This window comes from Urocitellus parryii, chromosome 3 (genome assembly GCF_045843805.1).
Source record: "Urocitellus parryii isolate mUroPar1 chromosome 3, mUroPar1.hap1, whole genome shotgun sequence".
Taxonomy (NCBI): Eukaryota; Metazoa; Chordata; class Mammalia; order Rodentia; family Sciuridae; genus Urocitellus; species Urocitellus parryii.
The window spans coordinates 11,456,177-11,471,602 of record NC_135533.1 but is presented as its reverse complement, the minus strand read 5'-3'; the positions used below and the strand labels follow the sequence as shown (position 1 = coordinate 11,471,602).

The 15,426-nt window shown below is 36.5% G+C and overlaps 1 protein-coding gene across 1 annotated transcript; it reads left to right on the top strand.

Moving 5' to 3' along the window:
• The first annotated feature begins 3,595 nt into the window (after positions 1–3,595).
• On the top strand, positions 3,596–4,645 carry Tas2r39 (taste 2 receptor member 39). Its single transcript, XM_026409391.2, has one exon. It carries the CDS (start codon positions 3,596–3,598, stop codon positions 4,643–4,645), a length of 1,050 nt encoding a protein of 349 aa, XP_026265176.2.
• The last annotated feature ends 10,781 nt before the right edge of the window (positions 4,646–15,426 follow it).

The following is a 15,426-nucleotide window of genomic DNA, read 5'->3' as shown; positions in this document are numbered from 1 at the left end:
TCTTTCATTGCTTTTACAAATAATTTAAAATAAATTATGTAAAAATTAGACAAAAATGCAAAATACTAATTATAGTAGGCACAAGTGAGTCGTGGGTTATTAGTCCTTTAATTTTTACTTTAAATAGCCTTTTTATACCAAAAAATCATGACTAATATCAAAATGATAATGGATATCATAGTATATTTTCACAGGACCCTAGAAACAAGCACAGTCAAACATACACTGGGGGAAAAGCACAGGACCCACCACACGAGGATGTGGGAATTGGTGCCATGGACACAACACAAATTTTAAAAATAAAACCAATAATTAATACAGATATAAGGAAAGAGGAAAATATAAAATTAGAGCACTTCAGTAGTATAATAATTGCTATAAGCAACATCCTCTGATGAATACTCAAATTAGTGGGTAAGAGTTTTAGGAAAAACAAGGTATTTGCATAGCTTCAAAGTATCTCCTCCAGAGTTTTATCGTGGTTGTTTAAAATATTTAAAACACAAATTCTTTGAGATTTCTCTCTCCAGGAAGTGAAGTGTAATTCACCTCCCCTTGAATAGGGCCACACTTACAGACAGACACACTTCTAATGAAGACTGTATGAAGGTGAGAAGATAACATCATGAGGAGAAACCTGGCAGATACCATTTAGCCAAGGGATTAATGTAACATCACCAGACACTAACATGATTTTGCCCCTGAATAGCACATTGTATATAATTTTTCCCCAAAATCCAAAACCGGTAAAATCATGAGACAAGCATTAACTCAGGAACAGTCTACAAAATATATGACCACTGCTTTTCAAAACTGTCATAAAAGGAGAAGAAAAACCAATCTGTCACAGATTGAAGGACATTAAGCAAACATAATTACAGAATGCCACATGGCATCCTGGGTTGGATTTTAGAATAGAAATGATATTAATGAAAAAACTGGAAAAATCCAAATAAAGCCAAAAGTTTAACTAAGAGTATTTTAACAGTGCTAATTTAGGTTTGGTTTGTACCATCAGTAGAAGCTGGATAAAGGGTAAAGAGAGAGGAATTCTCTGTACAGTTTATCTCAATGTCAAAACTTATTTCAAAATAATAAACTAAAAATATATCCAAATATATGGGACTTTTAAAAGTCATCCCTATGTCCTTAATGGGAGTCTTTTTGCTATATTTTCCTTGTTTAGAAATACACTTGGCTATATCCAAGATGCATTTTAGAAAAATAGAACATGCCCTTAAGGTATGGGTTCCCAGTTTTACTTTTAAAAAATCATCTCTTCACCTTGAAGGGTGCTTTCATCCCGCCTCAGATTGCCCTGGGAACTCCTATAAACAATCCTCTTAGCCAGGCTTGGCAGTGTCTGTCTGTAATTGCAGTCAGACCCTGTCTCAAATTAAAAATAATAATAATAATTAAAGGTCAGGGGATATGGCTCAGTCGTTAAGCATCTCTGGGTTCAATCCCTGGTACCAAAAGAAAAAAAAATCCTCTTTCCATTGCAGGAAGTGACTCTGTCATGAGCTGTGACAACCAGAGCATTTTCTAAAGTGCCTTTGGGAACATCGTGGCCCCTGCTCCCGCCCACTGCCTATCTGCAGCCTCCCATCACTGGTCCAGCAGCTCTGCTTTTGCGTCTCCTTCTGTCCTGTCTCCTGCCAGTGTTTCTTCTGCAGATGGTTTCTACAAACTCTTCTTATTCTCACTCCACCTCACTGCTCATGCTCCCACACTTGATCTAAGTGTAGGCCCTGTGAGTTTTTAAAGTCGGGGGGAGGTGGAAGTGCTATTTCTCCATGCCTCTTCTTACAGAGGGCATCTCTGAGCTAAGAGGCACTGGTAAATCATTCAGTAACCCACCAAGTATCTGTAGTGGGCACTGGACCAGGAACCAGGGGTAGGATACAATGATGAGCAAAGCAAGTGAGGAGAGTGGAATCAGATTGAAGGAACCATGACATTTCCCCTCATACTCTTGGAAGCCTAGATCAGCAGAAGTGGGGCAAAGCCTGACAAATCAGAGTTTCTAGAGATTCCAGAACTTCTATGAGAGAAACAACCAGAGAAGAACAGCTGTTTATTAGTCTGTGTTCAAGGAGAATGTTTAGGGCTCAGAAACAGAGATTTTTAAATGAAATGGTAACATCTTACCATTTCATGCTGGAAAAAAAAAAAAAACTTCATAAGTTTTTGCCTTATTTGAAAGAAGCCTTGAGTAAAGGAAAAACCAATGTCATAAATATTTTTGGAGACATGTCACCTACCAAACCTGCTTTATTATTACTATATTAAAGTGATATGTGTTCATAAAAGTGAATTCACTCTGAATTGGGAAATCCATTTTATCATTCTGTGTCCCGTATTTACATTTTAAAGCCAGAAACAATTTCCTCAAGAGAAAAGTGATTCTTCCTTCATATGTTTCAGCTTTAATAGTCCAAAATATGATAGTCAAGTCCAAGGCGTTATTTTACCCTCAGGTAGATTAGCCTACCCTGTAAAGGAACTGGGAAATTTTCCTTCAACTTTTATTTTCCAAGTGTTTCATTAAAATAAAAGGTGGCACACACCTGTAATCCCAATGGCTCAGGAGACTGAGGCAGGAGGATCGTGAGTTCAAAGCCAGCCTTAGCAATTTAGCCAGGCACTAAGCAACTCAGTGAAACCCTGTCTCTAAAATACAAAATAGGGCTGGGGATGTGGCTCAATGGTTGAGTGTCCCTGAGTTCAATCTCCAGTACCAAAATAAATAAATAAATAAAATGTAAATGTGTGTGTGTACATGTGTAATCACTTATATGAAATTAAAGGAATGTGTTACCTCAAGTAATTAATTCTGCAAACAAAGTCCTACTGCTTAAAAATTAGTGTCTTATTGCTTTATTATTCGCCTTTAATAGTAAGAACATCAAAAAATGTCACAGTTGAGTCAGCCTTGCACACACAAAGGAATCCACGCAGGTCTAGGTGGTATTACCATAGTGGGCAAGAATATGAACTCTGGGGCCATGTGATTTGGGTTTGAATCCCAGTTCTATCACTCTCGAGTAGTATGCCTTGGACAGGTAATTCATCCTTTATATGCCTGAAATTCCTCATCCACAAATTAGCAATGACAAAAGCACATGCCTCATAAGGGTGTTGTGAGGTTTTCATGTGATAATATATAAATTGTGAGGACACTGCCTAATGCAAAATAGGAAAATATACCTATAAGACTTATTAACACGTGAGTCTTTGTAGTATTATTTTCAGTCAGTTTTCTGAACTCACAAGTGAAACAAAACTACATGGTGTTTGGAAGGCCAATTTTCAAATGAACCAAGCCTGCCAAAGGGCATGGCTCTCACTCCCACATCAGTGGGTTATAAAAGACAGCTTAAGCAAGTGCCTCCCTGAGCCCCTTTGATTGAACTAATACCAACATGCCTGAAATTAGGGAGAGGATTAGGAACCAAATTTTCCCATTATTTGCATTGGCCCATTTAGAGCTAAGAATTCTGAGATAAACAAATGGAGTGAATTTGGAAATGATGTATCAACTGCTTCCTTCTATGACATGAATAGTGGCAGTTATCAAGGATCTGCCCATCAAATGCTTAGGAGACGTTTTCTTCCAGACTCCAGAGAGGAGCAACAACTCAGGATGGCTGAACCCTGCAATTCCCCAGAAAATGAATTGTCACCATTTGCCTTCATCTTAATTTTTACCATTATAGGTGCTGAATGCATGATTGGTATCAGTGCAAATGGATTCATCATGGCTATAAACGCAGCTGCATGGGTTCAGAAAAAGGCAGTTTCCACCAATGGCAGGATCCTGCTTTTCCTGAGTGTATCCAGAATAGCTCTCCAAAGCTTCATGATGCTTGAAGTTATCTTGAGCGATACATCCCCAATTTTTCTTAACAAAGATGTTTTATATGATTCATTCAAAGTAAGTTTCATGTTCTTAAATTATTGCAGCCTCTGGTTTGCTGCCTGGCTCAGCTTCTTCTACTTCGTGAAGATTGCCAATTTCTCCCACCCACTTTTCCTTAAGCTGAAGTGGAGAATTTCTGGATGGATACCCTGGCTCCTGTGGTTGTCCTTGTTTATTTCCTTCATCTCCAGCATGCTCTTCTGCAAGGACATCTACCCTGTGTATTGCAACAATTCTTTTACAGTGCCCTTCTCCAACTCCACAAAGAAAATATACTTCACTGAGACCAATGTGCTCAACCTGGCTTTTTTCTTTAACCTGGGGATTCTTATTCCTCTGATCATATTCATCGTGACAGCCACTCTGCTGATTGTCTCTCTCAAGAGACACACCCTTCGTATGAAAAATTGTGCTACTGGCTCCAAGGACCCCAGCATGGAGGCTCACATGGGGGCCATCAAAGCAACCAGCTACTTTCTCATTCTCTACATTTTCAATGCCATTGCCCTATTTCTCTATGTGTCCAACATCTTTGATGCCAGTAATCCCTGGAACATTTTGTTCAAAATCATCATGGCTTTCTACCCAGCTGGTCACTCAATGCTACTGATTCAGGACAACCCTGGGTTAAGAAGAGCTTGGAAGCAGCTTTGCTCTCAGATTCATCTTTACCCCAAAGAGAAGATTCTGAGATCATCACCTAAAGAAGAACATAGAACTTGACCCAACCAGACCTTCGCTCCCCTTACCTCTCTCACTCCCTCTCTCTCCTTTCCCTCCTCCTTTCTCCCTCAAACCTGATCTGATTTCTTTCATCTAATGTTGGTTTTCTTTTGCTTCATGGGCACAATATTTTTTGGAGGGGGAAGCAGATACCAGGAGTTGAATTTAGGGACACTCAACCACTGAGCCACATCCCCAGTCCTATTTTGTATTTGATTTAGAGGCAGGGTCTCAGTGAGTTGCTTAGCACTTCACTTTTGTTGAGGATGGTTTTGAACTCACAATCTATTACTCTATCTAAAGCAATGATTTTAGACACTGACTACACATCAGAATCTCTATGGTTGGCTTGAAAACACCATGACCCTCAGGTCCAGCGTTGGACCTTGCAATCAATTAAGTCAGAATTTCTGGTGTTGAAACTTAGATAATAGTCTAAGTTCTCAGGTGATTCTGAGCTGCAGCCAGGGTTGATATAGCCACCAAGAGAGCAGGTTCTGAATTTTGAGTTCCTAAAAACTCTCTTTCCCCTTCCATGTGCCTTTTAAGCACATTCAGTTTCCTTGGGAAGCTTTCTAAACAACAGCTGGAAATGCATTTTGGCTCCATTCCTCCAAACACATAAACTGAATAATTCAGAAATCATTCTCAAAATTAACAGTGCATAAAATTCTTTTCAACTAGAAATTACTGTCTAAATTTTTTCCTGTAGCTACAATTTTATAAGTGTATACGTATGCAAAAATATGTGCAAGAAGATCTTCCTTGTAGCATTGTTCATTCATGAGAGGAGTTGTATGTCTTAAATGGAATATTGTGTTGACCTTGTGAAAAAGTGATGAATGCATGTAGACAGACTAGTAGATTCCAATATGTTAAGTACAAAATATAAGAAGATACTGTATTGCTCCATTTATCTTTCTGATTTTACAGAAATATATGTTTTGTGTGTATTTAGATGTATGTATAAAATTTCTGAAAGAATCTACCAAAAATTATTGACAAAGAACTCAAGTAGTGGCATTTGTGTGTGGAACACATGAAACATTTGTAATGTGTTTTATTTTTCTCTGCATTGTTTGAACTTTCTAGAGCATTTATGCACTAATATAAATTTTATATTGATTTTTTAATCAGGAAGTAAACTTGGTAAGTAGGAAAGATATGAACAAGGATGTTGTTCACCTTAGTTCATTAATGTACTCCCTCACTGTTGAGTTTTTATTAAAGAAAAAAAAATTAAACCTTCAAAATCACCAGTGAAGCATCTCGTTCTTCCATCACTCACTACCTCTTATTTCCCCACTTGATTTGCTCTGAGACTCTCATAGAAAAATAATAGTCTTACTCTGCATTAGTATTTCTATGCTCTTGGTTCTTCCTCTCTTCACTTTCTTTTACACTCAGTTTGGGTTACTGGTCATCATTATGACAATCTTCTTAAAAATACTTTCAGTATTTGCAGACAAAATGGACTATGTTTGAGATTTTCTTTGAAGAGTCCAGCAGAAGACAAACTAGTGGAAAGAAGGGAGGTTTAAATCAGTCATATGCTGATGATCCTTTTTCAGGTTTCAGGTACAAGGTGTTTCTTTATACATTTGTCTCTACTGCCAATTCCCCCCCAATATAATTTTTATATAAAAGACTATAATTCCCTGGCCCTTCTCTCTCTTCAATCCCACAGTGTGGGATGATTTCACACTTAGATTAACCCAACCAGCACTTCGCATGTTCTTCTAAGCAACTGAAATTGCTTGAGAGTATTTCATAACTGGAAAAACTATGCTCCTACAAATATATACCATACACCCACATGAGCAAAATCAGTGAGCATTTATACCCTGTATTTTCCTAAAGAATCACTCATTTTAAACTGATGATATCTCTAAATTATTTAACAGAAGTGATTGGAAGGATATTCCTTCTTTTCATTAGCAAATGTGCTAAACCACCAATTTCCCCCCTACATTTCCAATATTTTACTAAAATATAAAAAGTTCCACTCAAATGTTTTAGTTTTCTCCTTCCACTATACTTCTTCTTCCTGCAAGTTCCATTTTCTGTGTGCTTTAGTTGCTTTTCTTTTAAGATTGAGTCTATTGAGTCTTTCTTCAAATATCTGGCAATCCTTTGTGTCAGCACTAAGAACTAATTCAAAATTTTAAAATTTATTTTTATTTTTATTTTATTTTATTTTTATTGATTTTTTTTAGATATGTTTGACAGTAGAGTGTATTTTGGCATGTTATACATACATGAAGTATAACTTATTGTAATTAGGATCCCATTCTTGCAGTTGTCTATGATATGAAGTTTCACTGGTGGTGTACTCATATATGAAAATAGGAAAGTTATGTCTGATTCATTCTATTGTCTTTCCTATGCCCGTCCTCTTTCCCTTCCCTTAAAAATACTTTAGAGTATAAAAATTGCATTGATATCTCAATGTGAGAGGTATTTCAAAATTAGTGCATTCAAGGCTGGATTTTTAATTTTTCTCCCAAAAGTCATTCCTCTTTCAGTTTCCTCCAACTCATTAAATGGTGTCACAACACTTGCAGTTGATGGAGCTGGAATGTCAAGAGTCATTCTTGGGTCATCTTGCTGATGAATCAGATGGTCCCTCATGCAGTTCTTGTCTGTGATGGGCATCACCAGTGTCATTCATTTGTTAACTCAGCAATCACTGGTTGAACACTGACTTGAACAGCAGATGCTATCCAAGGTGTTGTGTGCACAGTACTGAGCAAAATGGGGAGGATGCTGGTCATCACAGATCTCGTAGTCTGGCAGGGCAAGGAGGACATTGTGGTGGCAGTGTTAGAGGTGCCCAGCCAGGAATAGCCTGGAAGAGTATGTTTTGAAGAAGAAATAATGATAAAAGAATATAAATCTAAGCAAGAATTCAGGAGAATCATTACAAAATAAATATGAGGAAATCACGAAGAAAAATAGGTTCCTGAAATGTTGATTTAATAAAGATCAAAAAGGCAAGTTAAGATGAATACAAAGACTGGTTTACTGGAAAAATAAAATAAAATTAGTATTGTCAGCATACATACTCTGGAAATAAAGACAAAAGGCATAAATACACAAAATATGAAATAAAAGAAAGCAAACCACAAATTGGAGAAATTGAAATACTCTGCAGAAATTATTTTGTTCATGTGATTTTGAAAACCTTGATAAGTAGATGTGCCCAGAAAAATGTATTATACTAAAATTTACCCTAAGGAAGGTGGAAAATCCAAAACAAAGAATCAGCATTATTGATCTAGGAAAGTGATAAAGTGACACTTCCCCCAAATTGCCAGGACTGGATATTCACAAGGAAATTTTGCCAACTTTTTAAGAACATGTCATTTCAAGCAAATTTGCTTCATAGAATAAAAGTTAAAGGAAACTTCCAAATTTTTTATGAAATTAATTAATATCAAAACCCAACAAAAGGTTCCACTCAATATAAAAAAACCAACAATAATTATCTCACTGAAAACTAGAAAGCAAATTCACTTGTCAATATTTATGCAAAACTACTAAGTAAAATTTAACAGAATCAGAACATAAGTTTATCCCATAAAAGTAAAGAGAATTAGTATTAGAAAATATTTCAACACAATTTAGAGAGAAATTATATAATAATGTTCATAAATGCTAAAGTAGAATAAAATCCAACATTTATTCCTAATTAATTTTTTAATTTTTAAATAAGAATAGATGAATGAGTTCTTTTTTTAATATTTATTTATTTATTTGTTTTTGGCGGACACAACATCTTTGTATGTGGTGCTGAGGATTGAACCCAGGCCACACACATGCCAAGCAAGCGCGCTACCACTTGAGCCACATCCCCAGCCCCATGAGTTCTTAACATGATAAAATTTATCTGTCTCAACTTCTTAGCCAGCATCATTTTTCAAAGAGGAAATACTATTATTTCTATTAAATTCAAGAGAAAACTATGTCATATGCATTTATAAATGTGTCAAAATGAACCCATTATGTAAAATTATAATACACAGAAAATAAAAATAAATAAAATACTTCTGAGGTACACAACAGAAGACTTGAACTAGCAGAAAGGCACCCATGTTGTTAGGTGGAAAGGGTCAATGTCAATAAATGTCAGATTTTGTGAATGAACCTATGTTTCATGTGATTTTGACAAAAATGCCCCCCGAGATTGGGAAACTGCTCATAAATTATCTGTAAAATAAAACAAAATCTCTACAAAGATTTTTAAAATAAAAAAGTAATGAATGAGGAGAATTAACAAATAGCAGATATATTTCCAACCTAATATATATAAAATATTGTGATGTTAAAAAATGAATAGCCAGAAAAACAGGATTAGTATCCAGGAAAAGGAGAATCCTGTGTATGATAAAAGTCTGTATGCAAACCAGTAATAAATTATGTATTACTCAATAAATGATATTAGAATACCTAAATAGCCAAGTATGTAAAGATAAATTTGGATGCCACTCCTACATCTTCTACCAGATACAAAGCAAATGGATCAAAGACATAAGGCTAATAAATGAAGGACTAGAAGAAATCTTGGAGATTTCAAAATGACCTTTCTAAATATGATAGAAGAAAAAGTAAACACAAAGTCAAAAACAAATAAGAAATTGAAAAATAATATCTGCCATTCACATCCCAGATAAAGGCTAATTTCCTAATATATTAAGAATTCTTACAAATCAGTAAGTCCAATTACTGAATTTTAAAGCAAGGAATATGAACTGGCCATTACAGAAATGAAATAAAGGTACCTCTTAAGTTTAAAAAAACCTAAAGAATAAACATTTTAATTTATCCATTATCTTCCAACCCAGGACAACTTTTATTAACATTTTTAAAAAGCGTATGTGTCATTTAACAAAGTTTGTTTCAGTTAAATATAAAGTTTTTATAAACTTTCATAATATTTGAATACTCTGTTAAACCTCAGTATCTTAAGTATCTTAGTTTGTTTTGTGCTGCCATACCAGAATACCATGGACCAGGGGATTTACAATGAACAGAAACTTATTTGGCCTACTGTTCTGGAGGCTGGGCAGTCCTACCCTGGAGATTGCTCTGATGAGGGCCATTTTGCTGTGTCATCCAATGGCTGAAGACAGAGGGGCAAGGAGCATGTGGAGACAGAAATAAAGGAGGGGGATGGAACTCATCCTTTTATAAGGAACCCTGTCTCCCATAGCAGCCTTAATCCATTTAGGATTGCTGCACCCTCATGTTCTGATCACCTGCCTCTTCAAGCCCCCACCTCTCTGGCCTGTTGAATTTGAATTTTAGTTTCCAACACATGGATTTGGGGGACACAGTCAAAACATGGTACCTAGTAAACAGATTTTTCACCTAGCTGTCCTCAGAGCCTTTGATTTGCCAGTACACATTGTGAAATCCCATTGGAAATTTTAGAGTAAGTTTCTACTTCCTATTTTCTTAAACACAATAATTTATCCAAGACATATATACAGATGGTCCCCAATTTCCAGTGGTTCTACTCATGATTCTTCAACTTTGTTATGATTTTCTCAGGGGAATAAAGTATTTTCAACTTACACTATCATCAATTTGTGATGAGTTTACTAGAATGTCATCCCACTGAGAAGCATCTGCATCAACATTGTTATTGAACATCCCTCCTTTTGAGCTTTCTCATCTCATACTTTCTCCTATACATTTACTTTTCTAAAATGGTTCAAGAATGTTTTGTTGATTTGCTTTATTTCCTTTTTTTCTGGATGAAAAACACTTTTTAGGTAAAAGCTTTTCATGCTGAAGCATATTCATTGGCACTTCAAGCAATGTAAAGTCTGTTCATTTAGCATTTGCTTGTAAATCTAAAATGTTGACAAATCTCTCTCTGGTTGAGACCTTTGCTTTCCACATGTTGATCAATGTTTCTAGTTCACTGTCATCATTGGTATGAATCCTAACAAGACTTCCTTTTCATTTCTATTACATGAGTGATAAAATAGCATCCTCCATATCACTATCTGTCAAGCTAACAGAATTGGGAACATGAGTAAGCTTCAGTTGAGTTAAAAAATGCCTGATAGACATATTTGCAGAAAATTTAAAATATGGAAACAAAATGCTGAGGAAACAATAATTAAAAGATTACTCCATGAAGAAAATGAAGCCCAATCTCAAGAAAATTGAATTAACAACAAAAGTAGCAAGAGCAATGAAAAAAACATGAGCAATGAGTGCACAGTCTATACACAAGGAATGGCAAGAATGTTGATAGAACAACTAAGTTCAAGATCAAAGTCCAAGTCACTGCCTTGCTCCCTTGAGCAAATAACAAACTTTCCAAATTTTAGTTCTCTCATCTATAAAATGGGGGGGGGGAGTAAGAGTGCAGATTTCACAAGAAAGTTTAGAGCGATAACTAAAATCATATGCATGTGGTAATACTGTGAGTGACACCTGATGGCCACACTCATTGTTGAAAGGGGTTGAATGAGGGGATAGTGATGAATGTGGAATCAGCAACTCAGCAACGTCCAGAAATTCACCTGTGATAAATTCTACAGATAAAAATTATCCCACCTTCTGTGTGCAAATAGCTCAGTGGAACTCCTTCTGAAATAAAGGCAGGCTTTTTTTTTTTTTTTTTTTTTTTGTTTTGTTTTTTGAGGAAAATGCCGTGTGGCTCTTCCTAAAGGTCTCATTTTCTGAACTTCAGCGTTCTTGAACCTCTAAGAAGAGATAAAAGTACAAATACAGAAGGTAACAGCAACCCTCAAACTCTCAGGTCAGGAAAGAGATGTTGCACATGACTTTAATCTACTGTGAGCAGATCCTGGACACCAGGCTCATGACCTGGAGTGGACAAGGCCCCAGAATGTAACCCATCCTGAAAGGGAAAAGGTGAACTTCCCTCCCCCCATTTCCTGGGCCGATCCACAGGTCAGTTTGTAAACAGGGACACCTCCAGAGGGGTCCTCACTGGGACAAAGACAGCAGGATTCCCCAGTATTCCTCTCATGTGCTGTCCTTAAAAGTTACCAACAGGCAGTACAGCTCTATTGACATGTTACCTGGTCTTCTAGGAAGATGATGAGTGTTCCAGGTGTGAATGTCAGACAAACATCATTATTTGTCATTTGATCCCCACTGAGGATTTTGCTGTTTAAAAACACAAAGTATTTGGTATTCAAAACTGATGGCATGCTTCCTTGTATCTTAATGAAATGAGTTTTGAATAATATACTGGAGGCTGAGGAAATTGGTAGGCATTTTTTTTTATTTTTTATTTTTTTTTTTTATTTATTTTTTTTTTTAAAGAGAGAGTGAGAGAGGAGAGAGAGAGAGAGAGAGAGAGAGAGAGAGAGAGAGAATTTTTAATATTTATTTTTTAGTTCTCGGCGGACACAACATCTTTGTTGGTATGTGGTGCTGGGGATCGAACCCGGGCCGCACGCATGCCAGGCGAGCGCGCTACCGCTTGAGCCACATCCCCAGCCCTGGTAGGCATTTTTTAACCAATGCCTTTTCCTATCTCATCATTCTCAGGGGCTGAAGACATTAAGTCAGAAGCTATCAAAAACATAACTATGGGCAGCTCAAACTGGAACATCAAAACCATCAGAAAAAAAAAAAAAAGCATGAGAAACAGTGAGATTCCTCATGAAGCTACTCCTAGCCATCCTGGTCAGAGGTAATCAGGGGAGTACATGTCACATGTTATGATTGTTGGTCACTATTTTCAGGTAATGTTGAGAGGTTTCATGTGATGTAGCCTGGTTACCGGAAAGTTGTCTATGAAAAGCATCAAAATGCAAAACTCAAAATTCTGCTCGGTGTAGTAGCGCATGCTTGTAATCCCAGCAGCTTGGGAGGCTGAGGAAGAAGGATTGTGGATTCAAAGCCAGCCTCAGAAACTTCAAAGCTAGCCTCAACAACTTAACAAAGCCCTAAGCAACTTAGTGAGACCCTGTCTATAAATAAAATATTTTAAAAGGCTGGGGGTGTGGCTCAGTGATTAAACACCCCTGGGTTCAATCTCTGGTACAAAAAATAAAACAACAACAACAACAAAAAAAAAAAACACTCAAAATGCTTATATATGGCTTTTTGTAAATGAGATTATCAACACTGAAAAATATAATGTTACTCATTTTTAAATCTACCCCCCCAAAATTACAGAAGTAAAATTAGAACTAGTTCAATATTATTTTTTATTATAACTATCAAAGTAATACTGGATTTTGGCCCCAAAAAAGTCAAATGCTAAAAACGGTGTTTTGTGAACAGCACTAGTCTCCTGCTTCATCAAGGTTAGTATTCCCCAGAAGCATCATCTGTATCAGTCTCTGGCTTTTGTTTTTGTGGTGATTCCTCTTGTTGTTCTAGGTATAATACACCACGTACACACATGCATCGCTTCTTGCCCATCTGTAAACAGGATTCATTGAACCAATGTAAAACAAGAAGACTTGAGTGTCCCTTACTTGGCTCTCAAGTCAAGTTACCTCACTGTGTTTAGCTCTTCTTCTCATTATTTTCAACTTATTGAATGCTGATTTTAAGTTTCAACTTCTTATTGAACTATTTAGAATCGATGCCTTTGAAACCCAACATTATAAAAAGAATATGTTGCCCCTGATCCTTTATTCAGTAGTTATCACACTCACACAAAAAAACAGTAGCTATATGATGGATGTTACCTAGCTTGATCGTGATAATCATTTCTCAATGTATATGTATATCATTGATAATCATTTCTCAATGTATATGTATATCACACAAATATACCCTATATATATGTGATTTTTTTTTTTAGAATTTTTAATATTTATTTTTTAGTTCTCGGCGGACACAACATCTTTGTTGGTATGTGGTGCTAAGGATCGAACCCGGGTCGCACGCATGCCAGGCGAGCGTGCTACCGCTTGAGCCACATCCCCAGCCCAATATATATGTGATTTTAATTGTCAATCATATCTCAATAAATTTGGGGGAATGTTTTTAATTTTTTAAATTTAGAAAAATAAAATGAGGTATATATGTATATGGGTATTCACACATACACAATGGAATATCACCCAGTCCTATAAGATAAGGAAATCCTTTCATTGGTGACAACATGGAGAATCTGAAGGGCATTATGCTAAGTGAAATAAGCCACAGAAAAACAAACAGTACGTGATCCCAGTTTTATCGGGAACGGGAAATAGTTAAACTTGTAGAAGCACAGATTGTTCATTGCCAGCATACTAGAGGGGTGTTGGTCAACAGGCACAGAGTCTCAGTTATACAAGATTAATAAGTCTAGAGATTTGCTGTGCAGCATAGTGTGTATGATTAACAATACTGTACTGTATGGTTTAAAAATTGTTAAAGGAGTAGAACCTATGTTAAATTTTCTTATCACAAAACATGAGGGAAAGAAAAAACTTTTAGAGGGGATGTTTATGTTTATAGCATTTTTTACCCTGATGAATGCATAGGTATAAACTTATTTTCAAACTGATCAAGATATATAAACCAGTTATGTCCACCTTTTTGTATGTCAATCATTCTTCGATTTTTAAAAATCAAGTGTGCTTTATTTTCTTACACTCTGATGCTTGCGCAATAGCATTTAGGAGTTGAGTTAGACTTAGTGACAATTCTACTCTGCTGCCTTCCTTTATGTTGTTTAGACACATGCTTCATAAAAAGTAAACGTATGCTTATCCACCTCCTCAAAGGAACTCAGCTTTTTAAATTATGCTATTACCAATTAGATGTAGTTAGTCTTTGTCTCCCCCAGAAGCCACTTTCTCAAAGCCCTTCATACTCCTATTCTAACAGCACCAATTGGGTCCCAACCTGGACTCACCTCTGGAAATTCCTCCACTGAACGTTTGGATTATATCCATCAACTATTTCCGACAGATCTCATGTCTTGTTAACATTATAATGTACTATTCAGCCTAGAAGCTGGAGAAAATGCTCCAGAAACTCACTAAGGACCAGGTTCTTTTGGCTTCCTGTTCTGCACCCAGACTTTTCCTGTTTCATTCTTGGTCATTGTCACAGGATGACTTCTGCACATGAAGGCATCATACCCACAATCCAGGCAGAATGGGGTCACAAGGACCCCAAGATTTCCTGCAAGAAATCTTTAAAGAAAGTCATTTTAATTTTTAGTCAAGCATATTTCCATGATAAACAAAACCAGGGTCCTCACAAAGAGAAAGAGGGGGGAAGGGGCATGGCTTAGTCACTAGACATGAACTCACCCTTGATGATAAGAGTACAAGCCTAACCCAGGGCTCATCAACCCTATAAACAAGCTTGTCCTCAGCACTGATTTTTTTTTCCTACTTGAAAAAAAATTTTTTCTTCCTCTCCATTTTCTCTAATCTTGCCATCAAAAACTCCTTTCAGTCAAATGGTTCACTTCCTGGATGAAACAATTGTGCCTAGCTTTTTCTCTATTTTGTCATTGATTATTTTTTATCTGAATAATGAGAAACTACCTCGAATTCATCTTATTGTGATCATGTATTAATGGAATATAATTTTAAATCACACTTTTTTATGTTTTTTATGAGTGTTTTTGCGTAATAGTGGGGTTCATTTTAACATAATCACACATTCATGGAACATAATTTGCTCCATTTCAGTCCCCAGTAGCTCCTCCCTCCCTGCCCCCCTCCCTCTTCCGTTCCCCTTCTTCTACTCCACTGACCTCCCCAACCCACTCTTGTTTATTGTTTTTATAAACTGGTGTTTGGTATATATGAAGGTGGAACTCACCATGGTAC

Coding starts and splice junctions, on each gene's coding strand:
- Tas2r39 (XM_026409391.2), top strand. CDS start 3,596: ATGCTTAGGAGACGTTTTCTTCCAGACTCCAGAGAGGAGCAACAACTC.